The sequence below is a fragment of the Chlorocebus sabaeus genome, chromosome 8 (assembly GCF_047675955.1).
Source record: "Chlorocebus sabaeus isolate Y175 chromosome 8, mChlSab1.0.hap1, whole genome shotgun sequence".
NCBI lineage: Eukaryota > Metazoa > Chordata > Mammalia > Primates > Cercopithecidae > Chlorocebus > Chlorocebus sabaeus.
This window is the reverse complement of record NC_132911.1, coordinates 39165863-39191470: the sequence shown is the minus strand read 5'-3', so window position 1 is coordinate 39191470 and position 25608 is coordinate 39165863. Positions and strand designations below refer to the sequence as shown.

Below are 25608 nucleotides of genomic sequence, written 5' to 3'. Positions count from 1 at the left end.
CACAATATCTCTACTTGAATGCTGTCTTTAAATTATTAAAGTGTCAATTGCAATGTCTTTTTATCTGATTTGTGCTCATATAAATCATATCTTTCATTTAAGTATTCAATCCATTATATTCTTTCTCTTGGTCAATGTAGCAAAAGAAGTGTTTATCTTTTCAAAAACAAACTTCTTGTTTCATGGACCTTTCTAATTCTCAATTTCATTTATTTCTGTTCTAGTTTTTATTATTTATTTTCTTCTACTAATTTGTGGTTTTGTTTGTCCTTGCTTTCTTTCTTGCATTGCACCATGAGGTTGCGTAACTGAAGTCTTTCTACTTTTTTGGTATCAGTATGTATAGGTATAAACTTTCCTTTCAGTACTGGTTTTGCTGCATTCCATAGACTTTGGTATGTTATGTTTCCATTTTTGTTTCCTTCAATTTTAAAAAATATTTCCTTCTTAATTTCTTTATTGACACACTGGTCTTTCAAGAGCATATTGTTTAATTTTCATGTATTTGTATAGTTTCCAAAGTTCCTCTTTTCATTGATTTCTAGTTTCATTCCACTGTTTTTCAAAATGATACTTGATATTATTCCATCTTGTTTTGTGGCCTTACATATGATCTATGTGCCGATGAAATTAACATATATTCTGCACCAGTTACATAAAATATTCTGTAAATGTCAATTAGGGCCATTTGATCTAGTGTTGTTTAATTCCAATATTTCACTGATGATTTTCTGTATGGATGATCTGACCACTGCTGAAAGTGTGGTGTTAAAAGGCCCCTACTACTATTGTATTGCAGTCTTTCACTGTCTCTAGGTATTTATTCTAGTCTTCACAGTCTGGCTTTGTTTTTACTTGCCCTTCTTCAAAGGACTTTCCAAGAATTCAAAGAAGATTGAGTATTAAGTTACTTAAGTCTGTTGCCTCTACAGGCATTTCAGTGCTAGAGGGATTTCTAAGCCCAGATATGCTGTATCTCTTGCAGACTCCTAAATACACAACTCTGATGGACTTGGAGGGAAATAGGGAGAAATTCCTATGTTCACATGCAAAGTCCCTTGCTCTCTTTTCTCTCTTTTCCTCAGGAAGAAGGAATCTGTCTGTGCAGTGGGCTGCCTGGAACTGGGAAAGGGGAGATATGAGCACTCCTGTGGCCATCACAGCTGGTACCCTGCTGTGTCACACCCGAAGCCTACAGCCTCCCAGATCAGCATAGTACTGGGGCTCACCTGGGGCTCATCTGAGACCCAAAGCTGCCTCAACTCCGCCTCCTGTCAGGTCAGCAGTGGCATTAGATTCTCATAGCAGCATGAACTCTATTGTGAACTGCGCATGTGAGAGATCTAAGTTGCACACTCCTTATGGGAATCTAACTAATGATTGATGATGTGAGCTGAAACTATCCCCCTCCACTCCGCCCTATGGGAAAATTTTCTTCCACTAAACCCGTCCCTGATGCCAACAAGGTTGGTACTGCTAATTAGAGCATCAGTTATCTTTTTATATGCCAGTAAAATATCACTAAAACACAAATGCTCCTACCCAATGCTAAAGAAAAAAACAAACCCATGATTTACATGCTAATAGATGGCAGTTGCTAGTGTGAGTGCACAAAAATCTCTCCTTTTATAGGTCAAGAAGGAGAGGCTGAGATATCACAAAACCAAGTTTTATTATTTATTATTATAAAATAACCTATAGACAGAATTAAACAAATATATAAAAAAAGTTTGGTTTCAAACTAACCATTTTTAAGTGCTCATAAGCAATGATCAAAACTTACAATGCAAAATGATTCAACACATAGTTCTATACTCACCTTTCACTGAGGGATGACTTGCTGTCACTGCTGCTTTCTTGTGACAGAGCTATAAAATTGATAAACTTTGTTTTAAAGTGAGGAAAATAGTAATTCTTGAATAATTAAATACCAGAATGAAAACTGTTCTTCAAAGAAACAGCGATTCAAATAAATGAATATCTCCTTTTAACAACTTAAACAGGTACTGTTTCAATATTAGAACAAACGCCATCAGTTACCTCAGTCTGGTAATTGAGTCTTCTCATTCTCATTCTACATTTAATCAATAACTTATGTTTGTAAGCCCACATTTATATAGGCAGGTCCCCTTATTTTATGATATCCCTAATTTCTCAGTTCCAATAAGCCAAAACATAAAGTAGCACTCACAAATTTTAAATACTTTTTATATACAGCTCAATATATTTCTTTCTCTCTCTCAGAAAATATAAACATGTTTTATCTTTGCATCAGTTCTTGGAGGGTAAAACTAGATGTAAATATATCTGTGATGAAATATTGTAAATTATGACTAAGGGGCTCAATATGAAGTTTAAAATTTTGTGCAACTGGTTACAGATAGCATGATGATTTCACTCATTAAATTGATGTACTCAAAAGTTTAGATACATTGAAAAGCTATTATTATCCCCCATTCTGTAGAGTTATAGAGAATAATATTAAGTAAATAAAGATTAAATCACTTACTCACAGTATTACAGGGTTACATGCAAGATTTATAACTTAAAACAAGGTTTCCCAAAGCTAAGTGTAATTCTCTTCCTACATGGTGGTGCCTCCTGTCTCTTTAACCTGACATTATTAACTACACATGTAGTTTCTATTTAAGAAATGATTTTACAAATCAGCAATATCTATATTTAGAAAAACAAATATTGTCAAAATAGGTTTATAGACACCTCTATAGGTGTGCTAATAAAGATGTTCATCACTGGCCTGAGAATCTGTATCTAATAAATTTAGTTTTTGGAAGTTCCCTTGAAATGCAGTGTCATGTAATTCTAATGGAGCTCATAGGTGATATGACTCTATGGACAGGGTCGGTGAACTAAGAGGCTAAACAAACCTCCAAAATTCCCCTGGCAGCCATGTCTGCTCTTACCATGATACTAGTGGTAAACTGTGTGGTTTTAGTAATTTGTGAGATGAGAAACAATATCAAAACAAATAACAAAGGGCATCAAACCATTTTGTAAATGTCTCCCTGAGCCTCTCTTTATATTGCCTTACCTACAGCTGGAGATTATTCCTGATGAAACACAAATACATTTTTCTTGTCTTTCTAAATGTAATAAGAGTAAATATATGTACATATATTTTACATATATTTGTGTGTACATTATATATATGTATATACATACCTCTCACTTTCAGTTTCCCCTCTATAGCATAGCTCTCTCAATTTTTTCCGTTTTATTAAAATGGCAGTAGTAATAATAAGCACAGGTAGTGAAATGTAGAAAATGAGTTGAAACCGTTGTTTTTGAAAAGGGGCATGTCTTCCCTCCTCCACGTAACTTTTCTCTGGAATGAAAAATAGCAATTTCAAATTACATCAGAGATTTTATTATCCTAATGAAAAGGAGAAGATACCATTACCAACATCATGTCCAAACATTAAACATTTCTTTCATATATAAAAAATGAATATAATAAAAACAAAAACACTAAACTAAAGTATAAAGAGGGATGTTACTAGTGTTTTATTGATGATTTTTGAGTTCTCAGCATTCCACCATATGATGAACTAATATCTTATTCATTCAGTTTCTCTGGAAAACCCTGACTAATACAGATTTTGGTACCAAGATATGAGGTGCTGCTCTAACAAATACCTAACACTATAGCTGTGGCTTTGGGACTGGGAAATGGGTAGAGGTTGGAATCATTTTAAGGTGCAAACTAAAAAAAGCCTAGATTGCAATAAAGGACTGTTGATAGAAATATAGATATTAAAGGTGATTCTGGTGAGAGCACTGAGAGAAAAGAGAACGCCTACCTCTTCTTAGAGAATACGTACATAATCAAGAACAGAATGTTGGGAGAAATACGAATATTAAAGGTGCTTCTAGTGAGGTCTTAGACAGAAGTAAAGCAATATGTTATTGGACAATGAAGGAAAAGCCATTCCTGTTTAAAAAAAAAAAATGGCAAAGACTTGGCTAAATTGTGTTCTAAAGTTTTGTGAAAGATAGAGTTTGCAAGCTGACGTTGGATAACAGCTGAGGTGACCCCTAGGCAAAATGTTCAAGACATGGCCTGAGTCCTCCTGACTGCTTATGGTAAAATGAAAGAGAGGAGAGATGGATTAAAGAAGTAATTAAAATAATTGTTAACCAGAAATTCTCAGCCTATCCATATTTCCCAAAATCAGAAAACGTGTTCTGGAGAGAATACGAAGGATGGGGCTAGAAAATCATTTGATAAAGAGATTATGAATGTGAAAAATGTATTTAATCAGCCATCTCAGCAGAAATCAGAAATCTAAGACAATACCAGCATAGATGGAATTATACTGGCAGAAACATTGCCAGTTGGAAATGAAGGAAAAAATAATGGGACAAAAGGGCTATTTGGCTATGAGCATGCTTTATCTTTCAAGAAAAGTAAAGAATAATTGCACCATTGACTCAAAGATTATCAGGGTGCCACAGACCAAAGGATCAAGGCTGCATTCTCTTTGGTTATAGAGGGTGGGGCCTCCTTTTTAATTTCAGTGGACCAGATAGCCCTAGCCTAGTGCCTTATGGGTGGGACATTGTAAAGATAGTATGAACAAGGGAGGCTCCCAAGCCAAGGGAGTGGGGCTGCCACCTAGGACTGTGGAAGTAATGCACCACCTCAGTGGACCTGGAGGGAAGAACATTAAGCCAAATAGGATTTGGATAGGCTTTTAATTTACATCTCAGTTCATATGGAAGATTAAAGATAAAGCAATTGAGGTATCTGGTGTGTAGTGTATGGCCAACTCTCACACCTAAGATACAATGGAACTTGCACTGCTAGGTTTTGGAATTGCTTGAAACTCATCACCTCTAATTTCTCCCTTTTGGAATGGGAATGTCTGTCCTATGTTTATTTCACCATTATATTTTGGAAACAGGGCCGAGTGCGGTGGCTCTTGCCTGTAATCCCAGCACTTTGGGAGGCCAAGGCAGGCAGATCAGGAGGTCAGGAGATGAAGACCATCCTGGCTAACATGGTGAAACCTTGTTTCTACTGAAAATACAAAAAATTAGCCAGGCGTGGTGGTGGGCACCTGTAGTCCCAGCTACTCAGGAGGCTGAGGCAGGAGAATGGGATGAACCCAGGAGGCAGAGCTTGCAGTGAGTCGAGATTGCGCCACTGCACTTCATCCTGGGTGACAGAGTGAGACTCTGTCTCAAAAAAAAATAAATAAACAAAATAAAATGTATTTTGGAAACACATAATTTGTCTGGGTTTTTACACATTCACAGTTGGGGAGAAATTTTGTCTCAAGATAAATCATATCTCAAATGTTACCCATTCCTGATTTAGATGCTATTCAGATGAGACTTTGTACTTAAAATTGATACTGGAATGGCTTAAGGCTTTTGGGATTCTTGAGATGGGATGAATTTTTTTTGCATGTAAGAACAACATGAATTTGAGTAACACAGAGTGGAATTTTATGGACTGAATTGTGTCCCCCTAAATACATATGTTTAAGCCTCAACTCCCAATGTGATGATGTTTGGAGATGAGGACTTTGAGAAATAATTAGGATTAAATGAGGTAATAAGTGTGGGGTCCTAATCTGATGGGATTGTTGTCTTCACAAAAAGTGGAGGAGAGACCAGAATGTACGTGCTCCCTCCCTCCCTCTGTCTTTCTGTTTCTCTCTCTTTCTCTCTCTCTATCTCTCTCTCCATTCACAGAACTATTGTTGAAAAGATGTGGCAAAATTACTATTAATTGCAGTTTACATCATTTCAAAAATATTAATCCCCAAAAAAATAAACAAATAGACTTCTCAATACAGTGATAATCCATTGATTAAACTTATGCACAAATATCAGTAGATTTTCTACATGTAACAAGTAATGCTGAAATACAATCATAGAAAATATCTCCCAATAACCACTTTTTAACAAAACTATACCCTTTTTAAAAATGATAAATTTCTGATCTATAAGATCCTATTATACCTATACAGGGATGAAAGACACAAAAAGATACCACTTCACACCCATCAGGATGGCTACTATCAGGAAAAAAAAAAAAAAAAAAAAAAAAACAGAAAATAACAAGTATTGACAAGGATGTGGAGAAATTGAAACAGAAAATAACTTGTACACTGCTAGTGGGAATGTAAAACAGTGTCGCTGCTGGAAAATAGTATGGTGGGTGATTCCTCAGAATACTTAGAAATATAATCACTATATGATACAGCAAGTTCACTTCTGGATGTATACACAAAATAATCGAAAACAGGGTCTTGAGATATTTGTAAGCCCATAGTCACAGAAACATTACACACAATAGCCCAAACATGGAAGAAACCCAAATATCCATTGACAGATGAATGGCTAAACAAAATGTGGCATATATATACAATAAAATGTTATTCACCCTTTAAAAGAAATGAAATTCTGACACACACTACAATATGTATGAACCTTAAGGACATCAGGCTTAGTGAAAAAAGCCAGGCTTTTTCAAAAAAGACAAATATGGCATGATTCATTCCATTTACATGAGTTACTGAAGTTGTCAAATTCAGAGACAGAAAGTAGAATAACAGCTTGCAGGGCCTGGGAAGAGGAGGAATGAGAGCTTATTGTTTAATTGATTTACAGTTTTGGCTTTGCAACTTGGAAAGAGCTCTGCAGAGGGATGATGTTGCACAACAATGGACTTAATGTCATGGAATTAAACACTTAAAAAGCATTCAGATGGTAAATTTTATGAGTATTGTACAACACTTGTGTGTGTGTGTGTTTGCATGCGTATGTTATAAAAGGTCAAATAAACGCATAGAATAGAAAGACAAAGGTGATGAAATAGTAATTCACAGAAAAATTATAAATTTCCCATCGCCATCAAGTAACTGGGAAGTCCCATAGCATTAAAGAAATGTAAGTAGAATATAATTTTTTCTGGTCTATGGGCTTGTCAAAGATTAAAAGGGTTAATAACCTCTGAAAATCAGGTATGTATATAGTATTATTAATGGTCATCTCTGGGGGTTAGGATAAAATGAAAAACTATGGAAAGAAAAATCATAAAGTGAGATTAAAATATACTCTTTATAATTTTATATACTAAGTAGACAATTAGGCAAAAATATGTGTGAATTTAGACTCCAGCATATGCAAAAAGCAGATAGTCATACATACAAGCACATACATATTCAAATATGTACTTACGTTTATATGATTATATGCATAATGCTGTAAAACAGATTATAAGTTCCTTGAAAATATTCATGAAATAGTAACAAAAGTCAACAATGTTTTTGGCTTATAATTAAGGCAATCTAATCCATAATTTGACACTTTTTCTGGGTCATATTATGGTAACACAAATCAGTGATATTAAAAGTAAGCAGAATGGGGATAATGAAATAAACCTGGACTCATTTAGATGACCTTTGCAACCCAAACTCTTTATGTCCTAAAATGCATTCAGGATCACAAGTGTTTCTCCCACACTGAGTCCAGGCTTTACTGGGGAAAGCCCAAGGCCTCCCTGACTGGATACAGGGCCTCCAAAGGGACTACATGGAGACAAAACATACAGCCAACTAGCATATCAGCTCAGGTCTTTCAGGGTAGATCTGTAAGCCCCAGAATGGAAGAGATGAAAGAAGAACCCATGGCAAATGGCTAAAGGAAACTAGTTGTGTTAGAAGGTTTTCTCTGACTGCAGGCTCATGTGCTGCCATCTGGACTTCCATCTAGACTTAGAGTGGTTGGCCTAGGATATCAATCATACAGGTTTGCCTAGAACGTATCCTAGTTGTAGTACTGAAAGTCTTACACACTAGTGAATCTGTCACTGGGATAGAAAAATTTCTGGTTGGCAACTACTATGGAAGGTTGCAGGGAAAAGAATAAAATATAAAATATTAATATAAAATGAAATATAAAAGATGAAAAAAATAGGGACTAAAAGCAACACTGTTTTAGCGTCAAATGACTAACGCACCAACTATCCATCTTCTATAGTTGCTATTGCTGCTTTTTTTTCTTTTTCTTCCCATTACTGCTGATGTTGGCAACCACAATCTGTGCGTTCACTCTGACTAATGTAACTTAAATGTGCAATTCAAAGGTATCGAAAGCATCAGTGTTAACAGTCTATCTTTGACTTATACTACAGAATAACTGTTGTATCAAGATAGCACAGGTATAATTTTTCAAATTGAGAATATTGTAACTGTGTTTTCTAAGAACTTGGATTACAAACATTAGAACAATTATAATACAAACACTAGAATGACCCAGATATCACAGATAAGGCGGCTAAATGACTGTATTGTTATTATTATTATTGAATCAGAGTCTCGCTCTGTCACCTAGTCTGGAGTGCAGTGGCATGCCCTCGGCTCACTGCAACCACTACCTCCCAAGTTCAAGCAATTAGCTAATTTATGTTCTTTCTTTTAAAGTCTTACATTTATGTACCTTCAGGATATATAATAATATAGGCTGAAAATTTTAAATAAAAAGAGAAATTTAAATAAAAATGAAAATAAAAATTTAAATTCACAGTAAAGGATTTTTAAAGAGTTAAATTGCTATATATTTTTTCTTTTTTTTATTACTATTATACTTTAAGTTCTAGGGTACATGTGCATAACGTGCAGGTTTGTTACATATGTATACTTGTGCCATGTTGGTGTGCTGCACCCATCAACTCGTCAGCACCCATCAACTCGTCATTTACTTCAGGTATAACTCCCAATGCAATCCCCCCACCCTCCCTCCTCCCCATAATAGGCCCCGGTGTGTGATGTTCCCTTTCCCGAGTCCAAGTGATCTCATTGTTCAGTTCCCACCTATGAGTGAAAACATGCAGTGATTGGTTTTCTGTTCTTGCAATAGTTTGCTGAGAATGATGGTTTCCAGCTGCATCCATGTCCCTACAAAGGACACAAACTCATCTTTTTTTAAGGCTGCATAGTATTCCATGGTGTATATGTGCCACATTTTCTTAATCCAGTCTGTCACTGATGGACATTTGGGTTGATTCCAAGTCTTTGCTATTGTGAATAGTGCCACAATGAACATACATGTGCATGTGTCTTTATAGCAGCATGATTTATAATCCTTTGGGTATATACCCAGTAATGGGATGGCTGGGTAATACAGTTCTTCTAGTTCTACATCCTTGAGGAATCCCCATACTGTTTTCCATAATGGTTGAACTAGTTTACAATCCCACCAATAGTGTAAAAGTGTTCCTATTTCTCCACATCCTCTCCAGCACCTGTTGTTTCCTGACCTTTTAATGATTGCCATTCTAACTGGTGTGAGATAGTATCTCGTTGTCATTTTGATTTGCATTTCTCTGATGGCCAGTGATGATGAGCATTTGTTCATGTGTCCGTTGGCTGTATGAATGTCTTCTTTTGAGAAATGTCTGTTCATATCCTTTGCCCACTTTTTGATGGGGTTGTTTGTTTTTTTCTTGTAAATTTGTTTGAGTTCTTTGTAGGTTCTGGATATTAGCCCTTTGCCAAATGAGTAGATTGCAAAAATTTTCTCCCATTCTGTAGGTTGCCTGTTCACTCTGATGGTAGTTTCTTTTGCTGTGCAGAAGCTCTTTAGTTTAATTAGATCCCATTGGTCAATTTTGGCTTTTGTTGCCATTGCTTTTGGAGTTTTAGACATGAAGTCCTTGCCCATGCCTATGACCTGAATGGTATTACCTAGGTTTTCTTCTAGGATTTTTATGATATTAGGTCTAATATTTAAGTCTCTAATCCACCTTGAATTAATTTTCATATAAAGAGTAAGGAAAGGATCCAGTTTCAGCTTTCTACTTATGGTGAGCCAATTTTCCCAGCACCATTTAAAATAGGGAATCCTTTCCCCATTTCTTGTTTTTGTCAGCTTTGTCAAAGATCAGATGGCTGTAGATGGGTGGTATTATTTCTGAGGACTCTGTTCTGTTCTATTGGTCTATATCTCTGTTTTGGTACCAGTGCCATGCTGTTTTGGCTACTGTAGCCTTGTAGTATAGTTTGAAGTCAGGTAGCATGATGCCTCCAGCTTTGTTCTTTTGACTTAGGATTGTCTTGGCAATGCAGGCTCTTTTTTGCTTCCATATGAACTTTAAAGCAGTTTTTTCCAATTCTGTGAAGAAACTCATTGGTAGCTTGATGGGGATGGCATTGAATCTATAAATTACCTTGGGCATTATGGCCATTTTCATGATATTGATTCTTCCTATCCATGAGCATGGTATGTTCTTCCATTTGTTTGTGTCCTCTTTTATTTCACTGAGCAGTGGTTTGTAGTTCTCCTTGAAGAGGTCCTTCACATCCCTTGTAAGTTGGATTCCTAGGTATTTTATTCTCTTTGAAGCAATTGTGAACGGAAGTTCATTCATGATTTGGCTCTCTGTTTGTCTGTTACTGGTGTATAAGAATGCTTGTGATTTTTGCACATTGATTTTGTATCCTGAGACTTTGCTGAAGTTTCTTATCAGCTTAAGGAGATTTTGGGCTGAGACAATGGGGTTTTCTAAATATACAATCATGTCATCTGCAAACAGGGACAATTTGACTTCTTTTCCTAACTGAATACCCTTGATTTCTTTCTCTTGCCTGATTGCCCTAGCCAGAACTTCCAACACTATGTTGAATAGGAGTAGTGAGAGAGGGCATCCCTGTCTTGTGCCGGTTTTCAAAGGGAATTTTTCCAGTTTTTGCCCATTCAGTATGATATTGGCTGTGGGTTTGTCATAAATAGCTCTTATGATTTTGAGATACGTTCCATCAATACTGAATTTATTGAGCATTTTTAGCATGAAGGGCTGTTGAATTTTGTCAAAGGTCTTTTCTGCATCTATTGAGATAATCATGTGGTTTTTGTCTTTGGTTCTGTTTATATGCTGGATTATGTTTATTGATTTGCATATGTTGAACCAGCCTTGCATCCCAGGGATGAAGCCCACTTGATCATGGTGGATAAGCTTTTTGATGTGCTGCTGGATCCAGTTTGCAGTATTTTACTGAGGATTTTTACATCGATGTTCATCAGGGATATTGGTCTAAAATTCTCTTTTTTTGTTGTGTCTCTGCCAGGCTTTGGTATCAGGATGATGTTGGCCTCATAAAATGAGTTAGGGAGGATTCCCTCTTTTTCTATTGATTGGAATAGTTACAGAAGGAATGCTACCAGCTCCTCCTTATACCTCTGGTAGAATTCAGCTGTGAATCCATCTGGTCCTGGACTCTTTTTGGTTGGTAGGCTATTAATTATTGCCTCAATTTCAGAGCCTGCTATTGGTCTACTCAGGGATTCAGCTTCTTCCTGGTTTAGTCTTGGGAGAGTGTAAGTGTCCAGCAAATTATCCATTTCTTCTAGATTTTCTAGTTTATTTGTGTAGAGGTGTTTATAGTATTCTCTGATGGTAGTTTGTATTTCTGTGGGGTCGGTGGTGATATCCCCTTTATCATTTTTTATTGTGTTTATTTGATTCTTCTCTCTATTCTTCTTCATTAGTCTTGTTAGCGGTCTATCAATTTTGTTGATCTTTTCAAAAAACCAACTCCTGGATTCATTGATTTTTTGGAGGGTTTTTTGTGTCTCTATCTCCTTCAGTTCTGCTCTGATCTTCGTTATTTCTTGCCTTCTGCTAGCTTTTGAATGCGTTTGCTCTTGCTTCTCTAGTTCTTTTAATTGCAATGTTAGAGTGTCAATTTTAGATCTTTCCAGCTTTCTCTTCTGGGTATTTAGTGCTATAAATTTCCCTCTACACACTGCTTTAAATGTGTCCCAGAGATTCTGGTATGTTGTATCTTTGTTCTCATTGGTTTCAAAGAACATCTTTATTTCTGCCTTCATTTCAGTGTGTACCCAGTAGTCATTCAGGAGCAGGTTATTCAGTTTCCATGTAGTTGAATGGTTTTGATTGAGTTTCTTAGTCCTGAGTTCTAGTTTGATTGCACTGTGGTCTGAGAGACAGTTTGTTATCATTTCTGTTCTTGTACATTTGCTGAGGAGTGCTTTACTTCCAATTATGTGGTCAATTTTGGAATAAGTGTGATGTGGTGCTGAGAAGAATGTACATTCTGTTGATTTGGGGTGGAGAGTTCTATAGATGTCTATTAGGTCCACTTGGTGCAGAGATGAGTTCAATTCCTGGATATCCTTGTTAACTTTCTGTCTCATCGATCTGTCTAATGTTGACAGTGGGGTGTTGAAGTCTCCCATTATTATTGTATGGGAGTCTAAGTCTCTTTGTAAGTCTCTAAGGACTTGCTTTATGAATCTGGGTGCTCCTGTATTGGGTACATATATATTTAGGATAGTTAGCTCTTCCTGTTGAATTGATCCCTTTACCATTATGTAATGGCCTTCTTTGTCTCTTTTGATCTTTGATGGTTTAAAGTCTGTTTTATCAGAGACTAGTATTGCAACCCCTGCTTTTTTTTGTTTTTCATTTGCTTGGTAGATCTTCCTACATCCCTTTATTCTGAGCCTATGTATGTCTCTGCATGTGAGATGGGTTTCCTGAATACAGCAAACTGATGGGTCTTGACTCTTTATCCAGTTTGTCAGTCTGTGTCTTTTAATTGGACCATTTAGTCCATTTACATTCAAGGTTAATATTGTTATGTGTGAACTTGATCCTGTCATTATGATATTAACTGGTTATTTTGCTCGTTAGTTGATGCAGTTTCTTCCTAGCCTTGATGGTCTTTACATTTTGGCATGTTTTTGCCATGGCTGGTACCAGTTGTTCCTTTCCATGTTTAGTGCTTCCTTCAGGGTCTCTTATAAGGCAGGCCTGGTGGTGACAACATCTCTAAGCATTTGCTTATCTGTAAAGGATTTTATTTCTCCTTCACTTATGAAACTTAGTTTGGCTGGATATGAAATTTTGGGTTTAAAATTCTTTTCTTTAAGAAAGTTGAATATTGGCCCCCACTCTCTTCTGGCTTGTAGAGTTTCTGCCGAGAGATCTGCTGTTAGTCTGATGGGCTTCCCTTTGTGGGTAACCCGACCTTTCTCTCCGGCTACCCTTAAGATTTTTTCCTTCATTTCAACTTTGGTGAATCTGGCAATTATGTGTCTTGGAGTTGCTCTTCTCGAGGAGTATCTTTGTGGCATTCTCTGTATTTCCTGAATTTGGATGTTGGCCTGCCCTACTAGGTTGGGGAAATTCTCCTGGATGATATCCTGAAGAGTGTTTTCCAACTTGGTTCCATTTTCCCCCTCACTTTCAGGCACCCCAATCAGACATAGATTTGGTCTTTTTACATAATCCCATACTTCTTGCAGGCTTTGTTCATTTCTTTTTCTTCTCTTTTCTTTAGATTTCTCTTGTCCTTTCATTTCATGCATTTGATCCTCACTCACTGATACTCTTTCTTCCAGTTGATTGAGTTGGTTACTGAAGCTTGTGTATTTGTCACATATTTCTCGTGTCACGGTTTTCATCTCTGTCAGTTCGTTTATGGCCTTCTCTGCATTAATTATTCCAGTTATCAATTCTTCCACTCTTTTTTCAAGATTTTTAGTTTCTTTGCGCTGGGTACGTAATTCCTCCTTTAGCTCTGAGAAGTTTGATGGACTGAAGCCTTCTTCTCTCATCTTTGTCAAAGTCATTCTCCATCCAGCTTTGATCCGTTGCTGGTGATGAGCTGCGTTCCTTTGCAGGGGGAGATGCCCTCTTATTTTTTGAATTTCCAGTTTTTCTGCCCTGCTTTTTCCCCATCTTTGTGGTTTTATCTGCCTCTGGTCTTTGATGATGATGATGTATGCTGGGGTTTTGGTGTGGGTGTCCTTCCTGTTTGTTAGTTTTCCTTCTAACAGTCAGGACCCTCAGCTGTAGGTCTGTTGGAGATTACTTGAGGTCCACTCCAGACCCTGTTTGCCTGGGTATCAGCAGCAGAGGCTGCAGAAGATAGAATATTGCTGAACAGCAAGTGTACCTGGCTGATTCTTGCTTTGGAAGCTTCCTCTCAGGGGTGTACTCCACCGTGTGAGGTGTAGGGTGTCAGTCTGCCCCTAGTGGGGGATGTCTCCCAGTCAGGCTACTAAAGGGTCAGAGACCCACTTGAGCAGGCAGTCTGTCCAGTCTCAGATCTCAACCTCTGTGTTGGGAAATCCACTGCTCTCTTCAAAGCTGTCAGACAGAGTCGTTTGCGTCTGCAGAGGTTTCAGCTGCTTTTTGTTGTTGTTGTTGTTGTTGTTGTTGTTGTTGTTGTTGTTTAGCTGTGCCCTGTCCCCAGAGGTCGAGTCTACAGAGACAGGCAGAACTCCTTGAGCTGCTGTGAGCTCCACCTAGTTGGAGCTTCCCAGCCGCTTTGTTTACCTACTTAAGCCTCAGCAATGGCGGGCGCTGCTCCCCTAGCCTGGCTGCTGCCTTGCCGGTAGATCCCAGACTGCTGTACTAGCAACCAGGGAGGCTCCATGGGCATGGGACCCTCTCGGCCATGTATGGGATATAATCTCCTGGTGTGCCCATTTGCTAAGACCCTTGGTAAACCACAGTATTGGGGTGGGAGTTACCCGATTTTCCAGGTGTTGTGTGTCTCAGTTCCCCTGGCTAGGAAAAGGGATTCCCTTCCCCCTTGGGCTTCCCAGGTGAGGCAATGCCTCACCCTGCTTCAGCTCTTGCTGGTCGGGCTACAGCAGCTGACTAACACTGACTGTCCCACACTCCCTAGTGAGATGAACCCAGTACCTCAGTTGAAAATGCAGAAATCACCTGTCTTCTGTGTTGCTGGCCCTGGGAGCTGGAGACTGGAGCTGTTCCTATTTGGCCATCTTGCTCCACCCCCTAAATTGCTATATTATAGGACTTTCTGTTTCTCACTGTAAACTACTGTTTACTGAAAATACATATTCAAATAAACATTTATTTTTCATGTTATCATATGAAAATAATAATATATGCAGTTATATGTTATAGGCTTAATTATTATGGGGTATTTTTTGTCTGATACATAGTTTGATGTGGCTTTGTACTGTCTCTTTAAAAAGCTGATCAGCCTATGTATGCTTTTATATAGCATCCAAGCTACAGATAAGTCTGCCCCAAAGTTTCAGGACTTTCTTGCAAGGTCCTAAAAGAGATAGGGGTAGAGGCCTGGCCAACATGGTGAAACCCTTCCTCTACTAAAAATACAAAAATTAGCTGGTCGTGGTGGTGGGCACCTGTAATCCCAGCTACTCGGGAGCCTGAGGCTGGAGAATTGCTTGAACCCAGGAGGTGGAGGTTTCAGTGAGCAGAGATCGTGGCACTCCAGCCTGGGTGACAAGAGCGAAACTCCGTCTCACACACAAAAAAAGAGAGAGATGGGGGTAGAGTTTGCAGCCCATTTATGCTCCCAGTTATTTGGGGTAGACTCATACCTTCTAGAACCAGGGTATGCCCTGCACCTCCAGTTGACCCCAATTCATCTAGGCCTGATTAATCTCAAAATACCACTCAGGAACATCAGGACAGGATTAGAAAGAGCAAATTTGCAAAGATTAGCATGGAGCCCTTACAATGCAGGAGAAAGACAACCAATTATAAGTGAATAGGAAGAAAAGACAGTCTGAAAGATTCTAGGGGCATTAATATAAGAATGACTATACTGACACTATTATAAGCTCTAGTTTATAGGAGTTTATAATAAATACAGTAAACATAAATATAATAGTAAATATAAATATAGGAGATGATCCTAAGTGAACAGTTTAAATTAACTGGTCAAATTTTACACACTAAAATTTCTACTTTTAAAACTGCCTAACATTGGCCATACTTTTTCTCAGTAAACAATGTTAATGCTGATATAGAAAGAACAGCACAAACTTGCACTGTCAACATTTTTTAAATCTTACAAATAAAATAAAAGCATGTTGACATTAGTTGCTTTGTAATCTGGCTTGAAACCTATAATTTACTGTCTTACATACTATACATAATTAATACAATTTTAAGAACACTAACCAGCTGGTACTAAGTGTCCATCATCAATACTTCCAAATGCTTCTTTCTTTGGTTTGCAGTGAGGAGGATTATACCCCTTTTCACAATGGCAATGGTTAAAATTGTTGCAAATCTTAAATAATAAAAAAAAGAATAATTTTGATGGAGACTAATGAATAATCTATACTTACTCCACAGTGTATCTCATTCTAGAGAATTTATCTAAATAGATAAATTTATCAAATTTTCCCTTGCTGATGTTCATACTATGCAAAGTACATCTAGCTTTTGTTGTCAAATCAAATTTTTTCTAAAAAATTCTTTTAACTCCCCCCATAGCCAGGCCCAAATACCTCAAATTACCAGTAACTTGTCACTAATTATAATCTACTTGCTAGCTGATGGCCTAGACACTAAATTAACTTGCATGATTAGCAAGAAAATTCTAATGATCTTTATTTACCAGTTTCTATCTTCTATTGCTTATAGCATATCCACCTCACATATCCATCAAACATTTTAAACATCCAGAATCATCTTAAATGTTTTCTCTTTGTCTTCTCTAAAAAGTAGTTTGATAAGTTTCTTAAGAAGACAAAATTGAGGTTATAAATTATAGACTGTTAAATGACACCAAATGACATAAAAATGGCAAGCAAAAAAAGTCATTTTTTAAAAATCTTCAAATTGTTTGATTGTTAAAAGCAAGCTGCTTAAAATAAACATTGCAGTTACTTACTCCATGACCACTGCACTCAATAGAAGCCTCGCACGTTTCAAAATCCATCAGGAATCTAACATGCTTACAACGCATTTTGAAACAATACTAAAAACAAAGCAAAAAAGTACAAAATAATATCAGTCAAAAAATCAGATTTTGTGCATGGCTAACACGTTTAAAAATTCAAGAAAATACTAGAATTCATATTATCAAAAGTTTGCATTAAAAAGCTGTGAGTGTCCAGTGAAAAAAAAAAAAATTGTGACTACATTGAGGTAAACATGAAAAAAACTACGTACTTTCAGATTGTAAAGATGTAATCATATGTAAGAAACCAGAGGTGTTATTTTCTTTCCATTTAGTATCGGAAGTCAACTTAGATAAATTACTGGAAAAAACAACTTGATTAGTCCTTTGAGTTCAAGAATTATCTGAAGAACATTTTTAAATATACCCATGTGTGGGCTCCCCTTGAGAGCATTATATCAACAGCTCTGGGGAGAGGATCCAGTTGTTTCTCAAGAGCAGCCAGGTTGGAGAACTATTGAGTAGAGAAGTGAGATCTCAAAATCATGAGTATCAGCAGCAAAGGAAGATAGTTTACTCTTCCATATGACAAAATACAAAGAAAGAGGGAAGAAAGGACAACAGGTAATTATATGAGGTAATGGGACAATGGGACACTCCCCTTGGTGAGATGGATAAAAGGCCTTCTAAGAAAGAAAAGTTTCATGGGTGAATTTAAATTTTTCTAATTTCTGACATACATTTATGTGATCTTCTTTAATTATCAAAAAACTGTCACTAAATTCACCATGTTGTGAAAGAGTTTTATATTTGGAGTGAGTTTTGTCTTTGGGTCATAATAATGACTATATGCAGAAACAGGAGAGTCAGGACTCTGTAATGGAGGTTTGAGCTAATACCATTTAGATTTTGATGGTAAGGGAGGCTTCAGATCATATATGTATTCCATATATTTTGAAATGAGCAAGAAATAACAGGGACTCTGTTTTTTTTTTATGTGCCATTTATTATCAAAATGTTACTAAATAGAAATAAATTTGTATTTAGCAAGTCTACTCAGAAGCTTTCTCTCAAAAACAGTATGTTAATTTAACTTCACATAGTATCTTCTTGACTTAAATCAATTAGACTATTAAAATCATATTAAATATATTGTTAATTTATAGAATATTACATGTTTCCAATAATATTGCATAATTATATTGTGCAACATTAATTAATTGTTAATGTTGTTTTCATATTTTGGTATGTTATATAAATAATAACAATAATGCACATACAGTAGAACATAATATTCTAATAATAGTTTAATTAAAGTATTCACCTACCAATCAGGAAAAAATCAGAGTCCATTATAAAAAGTAAAAACCAACACACATTTGGCTTTTCTATTGAAACAATAAATACAATTCAAAAAATGTTATCGCAAAAACTATGCTAATGAAGAAAAATTCTTGCTCACATAATATCTTACTCAACCAAAACTATTATTCATTTGAGATCTTCAGCTCTTTTCTAAAGATTTACTCACTAATAATGTATGCAAAATTACTAGATTATATATGTCAGAACATCAAAAAATGTATGTATAAAAATTAAAATATTATATTGCTTTTAAAAGAGGTGTGAAGATCATTAACAACATATACTGCTGAACTTGTAAATAAATAGGGAAAATGGAGAATTGCCTAACTTTTCAATATTCTATTTAAACATTCTTTAAGAGACCCACCTAAGGTCCACCTAAAGACTATGTAATCATTTGAGTGAAAATTCATACCATGTAAAGACATTACCAAGTGAATGGGTAGAACAAAAAGGAGAGATGGAAACATAACAAATATATTAGCACAGGAGGCTTGTTTGAATGTGCAGGTCTGAGACCCCTTTCTCTATCCAGAGACATAAGGAAAACTGTGGGAGTGAGAAACTTGGGACCTGATGGAGAACTCCACCGTACCTCTCCCCTACAGAGAGACATGCAGTTGGCTGGCCTGACGAATCTCCTATCCTTCCAGGAGACACCAGCAAAGACCATGGAGAACTCCAGGGGCAATAGGTAAACCAAGCCAACCAAACAACATTGTAAAGGCTCTGACTGCCTTTGGAATAGCCCACAAAAGAAGGCCAAGACCTAAACGAGATTGCTTGCTGCTAAAACAGTGCTTTATATTTGACACAGAGTCTCCTAACATAATAAATACAATTTCTGGATGCAACTAAGTCTTTCCAAGAGCTGAGAAAATCACAGCTTGAATGATAAAAGACAACCAACTGATATCAGAACCAAGATGATTCAGATAATAGGATTATATGACAAGGACTGTAAAGCAGCTATTATAAAAATAAATGAATAATCAATTAAAAATCTTCTTGAAACAAATTAAAAAATACAAAAATCTTAGCACAGGAACAGGTGATATAAAAATCAACCAAATGGGAATTATAGAATGAAAAAATAGAATAACCTAAATTTTTAAAAAAAAAAAAGCCAAGTGACTGAGCTAAAATCAGTAAACTTGAAATAGCAAAGAAATGTTTATCAGAAATCTTGGAACACCACAAAGGAAGTAAAAAACAAGGAAAGGAAGATGAGTAAATAAAATGGACTATCCATTTCTTTATAGGTTTTTAAAATTACAGTTAATGATTGAAACAAAAATTGTAACACCACTAATGATACTTAAATGTAGGGAAGGTAAATACAACTAAAATGGGAGTGAGGTTGTTTTCTCATTTCACTCAAAGTGGCCTCTTTAGGCCACATACATATATCGTAAGACCTTGAGCAGCCACTATGAAAACTACTCAAAGAGATGGCTGACTTAGAAACATTATAACTAGATCAAGATAGCATCCTAAAACAATGTTTAAATCACCCATTGAAAGGCAAGAAAAGACAAAAGTAAGAACAGGAACCAGAGGAAACAAACAATGAAATAACATACTTAGGCAATAATATTACACCAACCAAAAGACCAGGCCACACTGTATTAAAGGCATGACTCAACTATGTGATGCTTTTAAAAACTCTCCCCAAATTCAATGGCAGAGATAGATTTAAATAAAAAGGACAGAAAAAATATATCGTTCAAACTTTTATCCATAAAAGCAGGAGTAGCTATATTTATACTTTAGAGTAGACTTCAGAGCAAAGAAAATTACTAAAGACAAATGAAGACACTATGTCATGATATGATAATCATTCCAACAATAACACACAATTATCCTAAATATCTACACCCCAAACCACAAAGCCTCCAAACATGAGGCAAAAAGTAATAGCACTGAAAGAAAAATAGACAAATCCACAATTGAAGTTGGATATTTTGACACCTTTGTCTCAGTAATTTACAGAAATTATACAGAAAGTCAGCAGATATATGGGAATCTGAACAAAATAGGATTTAATTGACACATATACAGGTCACTACAACCAGTGGCAACAGAATATACATTTCTACAAGCGCCTATGGAATATGCAGCAAGATATATCATATTCCTTATCAAAAAGAAAACCTCAACAAGTTTTTAAAAATTAAAATTATGAGAACATGTTCTCTGATAATAATAAAATCAAACCTGTAATCAGTAAAAGAAATACAATAGGAAAATCTCTAAATATATTGAAATTAAACAATACATTTATCAATAATTCATGTATCAAATAACCTTCAAAGAAACTAAAAAAAAAAATACATAGAACCAAAAGAAAACAAAAATATACATTAAAATATGTAGGATGCAGCTAAAACAGTTCTGTGAGGGAGATTTATAAGACCAAATGCTATAAATGAGAAAAAGCCTCAAAGCAATCACTGAAGTTACCACTTCAAGAAACTGGAGGAAAGGAAGAAGAAATTAAACTCAAAGCAAAAGAAAGTAAATTATAATAAAAGCAGAAATCAATGAAATTGATTGCAAGTTCCATATGAAATTAAAAACTGGAAAATAATAAAGAAACCAATAAAACAGAGTAAAGTCTTTAAATTTTTTTATGAAATTAATAAATTGTTAGCAAGACTGAGAAAAACCAATGAAACAAAAAGCAAATTCTTTGAAATTTTTTATGAAATTAATAACTTTAGCAAGACTAACAAGTCTAAAAAAGAAGACACAAATCACCAATATCAGAAATGAGATAAAGGATATCATTGCAGATCCTGCAGCCATTACATAGAATTATGAAGAAATACTATGACCAGCTTTACATTTATAAATTCAGAAACTTTGAGGAAATTGACCAATTTCTAGCAAACCATGAACAACCAAAAATCACCAAGAAACAGCTTATAATCTAAAGACCATTACAAAAACTGAAGAAATTGAATTCATAGTTTAAAACCTCCTAAAAAGTGAAATTTCCAGGCCCAAATGATTTCACTAGAGAATTCTATCAACATTTAAAGAAAAAAATTAACATACATTTTACACAATCTCTTTCCAAAAATAGAAGACTAAAAAACAGTTTTCAATCAATTTTATAACGCCATGTAAAATGACCAAAATCAGATAAACACATTGCAACAACAGCAATAAAAAAAACTACAGACCAATACCCCTTATGAATTTGGATACAAAGATTATTCAACAAAATATTAGCAAACTAAATGCAACAATGCATAAAAAATTTATACACAATGACCAAGTGATATTAACACCAAGTAAGTAATGCTGGTTCTACATTTAAAAATTGATTAATGTAATCCAACATTCAATAAACTAAAGAAGAAAAATCATGTGACCACATCAGTCGACACACAAAAAGCATTTGACAAAATTCAAGACACAAGTATAATAAAAACCTTCAATAAGTTAGCAGTAGAAAATGGTTGACTCAACTTAAGGGGCATCTGCAAAAAAAAAAAACAAAAAACAAACAAAACAAAACAAAAAACCTACATCTAACATCATATTTAATGATGAAAGACTTAATACCTTCCTCTTAGATTAGGAAAAAGTCCAGGACATCCTCTCAACACTCTTATTCAACATCATACTGTAAGTTCTAACCATGGCAGTAAAGCAAGAAAAAGAAATAAAACATATACAGATTGAAAAGGAAAAAATAAAATGATCTCTATTTCCAAATTATTTTCTACATAAAAAAATCCCAAGAAGTCCACAATCAAACTCCTACAACTAAGTTAACACAGGACAGTTGCAGGATAAAAGATCTACACCCAAAATTCAATAAGAAATGGGGAAAGGACTCTCTAATAAATGGTTCTGGGATAGCTGGTTAGCCTAATGCAGAAGAATGAATCTGGACCCCTACCTTTAACAATATACAAAACTTAACTGAAGATGGATTCTAAACTTAAACCTAAAACGTGAAACTATAACAATTCCTGAAGAAAGTCTAGGAAACAACTCTTCTGTCCAAAAAATTTAGGATTAAAACTCCAAATAGAATTTAGGACTAAAACTCCAAAAGCAAATGCAACAACAACAAAAAAAAAAAAATAGATAGGATTTAATTAAACTAAAAAAAAGTGTCTACATAGCAAACAAACAACAACAGAGTAAACAGACAACCAACAAAATGGGAGAAAATATTTGCAAACTATGCATCCAACAAAGAACTGATATCCAGAATCCACCAGGAACGCAACAGCTTAACTGAAAAACAAATAATCCCAGTAACAAGTGGGCAAAGGACATGAACAGACATCTCTCAAAAGAAGATATACGAGTGGCTAGCAAACATATGATAAAATGCTGAGCATCACCAAAGATCAGAGAAATGTAATTTAAAGTTATGATGATGCCCTATCTCACATCAGTCCAAATGGCTTTTTTCTTTTTCTTTTGTTTCTTTTTTTTTTTTTTGAGATGGAATCTCACTCTGTCGCCCAGGCTGGAGCTCAGTGGCACAATCTCTGCTCACTGCAAGCTCCACTTCCAGGGTTCATGCCATTCCTCTGTCTCAGCCTCCCAAGTAGCTGGGACTACAGGCACCTGCCACCACGCCCGGCTAATTTTTTTGTATTTTTAGTAGAGATAGGGTTTCACTGTGTTAGCCAGGAAGGTCTCGATCTCCTGACCTCATGATCCACTTTCGTCAGCCTCCCAAAGTGCTGAGACTACAGGTGTGCACCACCATGCCAGGCCTCAGAATGGTTATTCTTAAAAAGTCTAAAAACAATAGATGTTGGTGAGGATGTGGATAAAACATAACACATATATAATTATATATATGTGAAGAAAAGGTAACACATATACATAATTCATGTGGAGAAAAGGTAACACATATATATAATTCATGTATAAACATAACACAGATATATAATTCATTTATTATATAGTATATAATTAATTATATACTATATAATATATAATAAATGAATTATTGGCCGGGTGCGGTGGCTCAAGCCTGTAATCCCAGCACTCTGGGAGGCCGAGACGGGCGGATCACGAGGTCAGGAGATGGAGACCATCCTGGCTAACACGGTGAAACCCCATCTCTACTAAAAAAATACAAAAAACTAGCCGGGCGAGGTGGCGGACACCTGTAGTCCCAGCTATTCAGGAGGCTGAGGCAGGAGAATGGCGTAAACCTGGGAGGCGGAGCTTGCAGTGAGCTGAGATCCGGCCACTGCACTCCAGCCCGGGCGACAGAGCGAGACTCCGTCTCAAAAAAATAAAAATAAAAATAAAAATAAAAAATAAAATAAAATAAAATAAATAAATGAATTATTTATCTAAATTTATCAATATCTTTATATATCTAGATATATATCTTTATCTTTTATATATAAATATCTTTTATAAAAATCTTTATATATCTAGATATATAATTCATTTATTATATATAAGAATTCATTATAAATAATAAATTATATTAATTATATTATATATATCTAATAAATGCATTTATCATATATTATACTTAAATGAATTTGTTACATATTATTTATGTATTTATGTTATATATATTACTGTGTAGTAATTCATGTATTATATATCTATATATCTAGGTATATAATTCATTTATTATATATGATTATATATGAATTTATTCTGAATTTATTATATATGAATTATATAATTCATTTATTATACATTAATATAATATATACAAAATTACAAAATATGTTATATATAATATATTTTATATTATACCAATATATGTTAATTTATTATATATTATTATATATAATAAATGAATTATATATCTAGATATATAAAGATATATAATACATTAATTATTATATAGCAATAAAAATAATTAAATCATGTCCCATGCAGTACAGCAATATGGATAAAGGTAGACACCATTATCATATATATGAACTAACTCAGAAACTGAAAATCAAATACCATGTGTTCTCACTTATAAGTGAAAGCTAAAAATGGGTACACATGGACATAATGATGGAAATAATAGGCACCAGGAGCCCCAAAAGTGGGGAAAAATCAAGGGGTTAGGGTTGAAAAATAACTGACTGGAGACAATGTTCATTATTCAGGTGACAGGCACACTAGGTGTCAAAACTTCACCAATACCTGCACATGTACCTCCCTGAATCTATAAAAATTTAAAAATAAATTATTTAATCTATCAAAAATTTAGAATAATAATTTCTAATAAAAAAGTAAATTAAAAATCTGGAAAAATAATCTAAGTATAACTGTAAACTTCACAAAGCTATAGAAATTAAACAAAACACTCTTAAGGAACCAGTGAAACAAAGAAAGAATCACTAAGGAAATTAAAAAACACTTATAAACAAACAGAAATATAAACTCAATATTCCAAAATTTATGGAATGCAGTGAAAGAAGTTCTAGGGGGAAAACTTATTAGCATAAATGCTACATAAAAAAGAAGAAAAATTTAAAATCAACAACCTAACTTTACAACTTAAGGAAATAGAAAAAAAAACAAAACAAAATAAACTAAATTCTAGCAGAAGGAAGAAAATAAAGAGTAAAGCAGAGATAAAATACAGAGTAAAACAATAAAGTTAATGAAACCAAAAATTGGTTCTTTGAAAAGATGAACAAAATTGACAAACCTTTATCTAGACATACTAATAAAGACAGAAAACACAAATTACTAAAGTCAGGAATAAAAGTGAGAACATTACTACCAATTCTACAGAAATAGAAAGGATTATAAGAATACCAAGACCAATTGTTTACCAATGAACTGGATTAGCTTGATAAAACTGACAAATTAATAGAAACACGAAACCTATCAACACTATGAAGAACTTAAAAACCTGAACAGACTCCTAACTCATAAGGAGATTTAATTAATAATTCAATTAATTAATTAGTTAATTAATAATCATAAACCTTCCTATGAAGAAAATTTCTGGACGTAATGGCTTCAAATATGTAAAGAAGAATTAACACCAGTTCTTCTCAAATTTTTCCAAAAACATGAAGAAGAGGAAACATCTTCTAACTCATTTTATAAGGACAGCATTATCCTGATATCAAAGCCAGAAAAATACACTATAAAGAAAAAATACAGACCAATAACCATTATGAACATAGATGCAGAATCCTCAGTAAAATGCTGGCAAACTGCGCTATATTAGGAGTACACACTATGATCAACTGCGATTTCTGGAATGCAAGGATGGTTCAATGTCTGATAACTGACCAATGTAATAACCACATTAATAGAATGAAGGAGAAAAACAAAATGATCATCTTAATTGATAAAGAAAAGGTTTTAACAAAATTCAACACCTTTCATGGCACAAACACCTTAAGTACACTCAGTCATGAAGTAGAAGAAAACTACCTCAACATGATAAAAATCCATATATAAAAACCCCACAGCTGACATTATACTTAATGATACGACTTTAAAGCTTCTCCTCTAAGATCAGGAACAGGGCAAGGATACTTCCTTTCACCACTTCTCTTCAACATTGTACTGGAAGTTCTAGTCAGAG

General features: G+C 35.0%; 1 protein-coding gene across 1 annotated transcript in view; it reads right to left on the bottom strand.

Annotated features, from left to right (window-relative positions):
- The window catches only part of LOC103215662 (disintegrin and metalloproteinase domain-containing protein 5), a 149035-nt gene that overhangs the window by 18095 nt on the left and 105332 nt on the right, over positions 1 to 25608 (bottom strand). Inside the window, exons 17-21 of the mRNA XM_073018616.1 lie at positions 16686 to 16772; positions 15968 to 16079; positions 3184 to 3346; positions 3057 to 3058; positions 1820 to 1868 (exon numbers count right to left, since the gene is read on the bottom strand). Coding sequence (XP_072874717.1) covers positions 1820 to 1868; positions 3057 to 3058; positions 3184 to 3346; positions 15968 to 16079; positions 16686 to 16772 — 413 coding nt within the window. The remainder of the gene's footprint in view (positions 1 to 1819; positions 1869 to 3056; positions 3059 to 3183; positions 3347 to 15967; positions 16080 to 16685; positions 16773 to 25608) is intronic.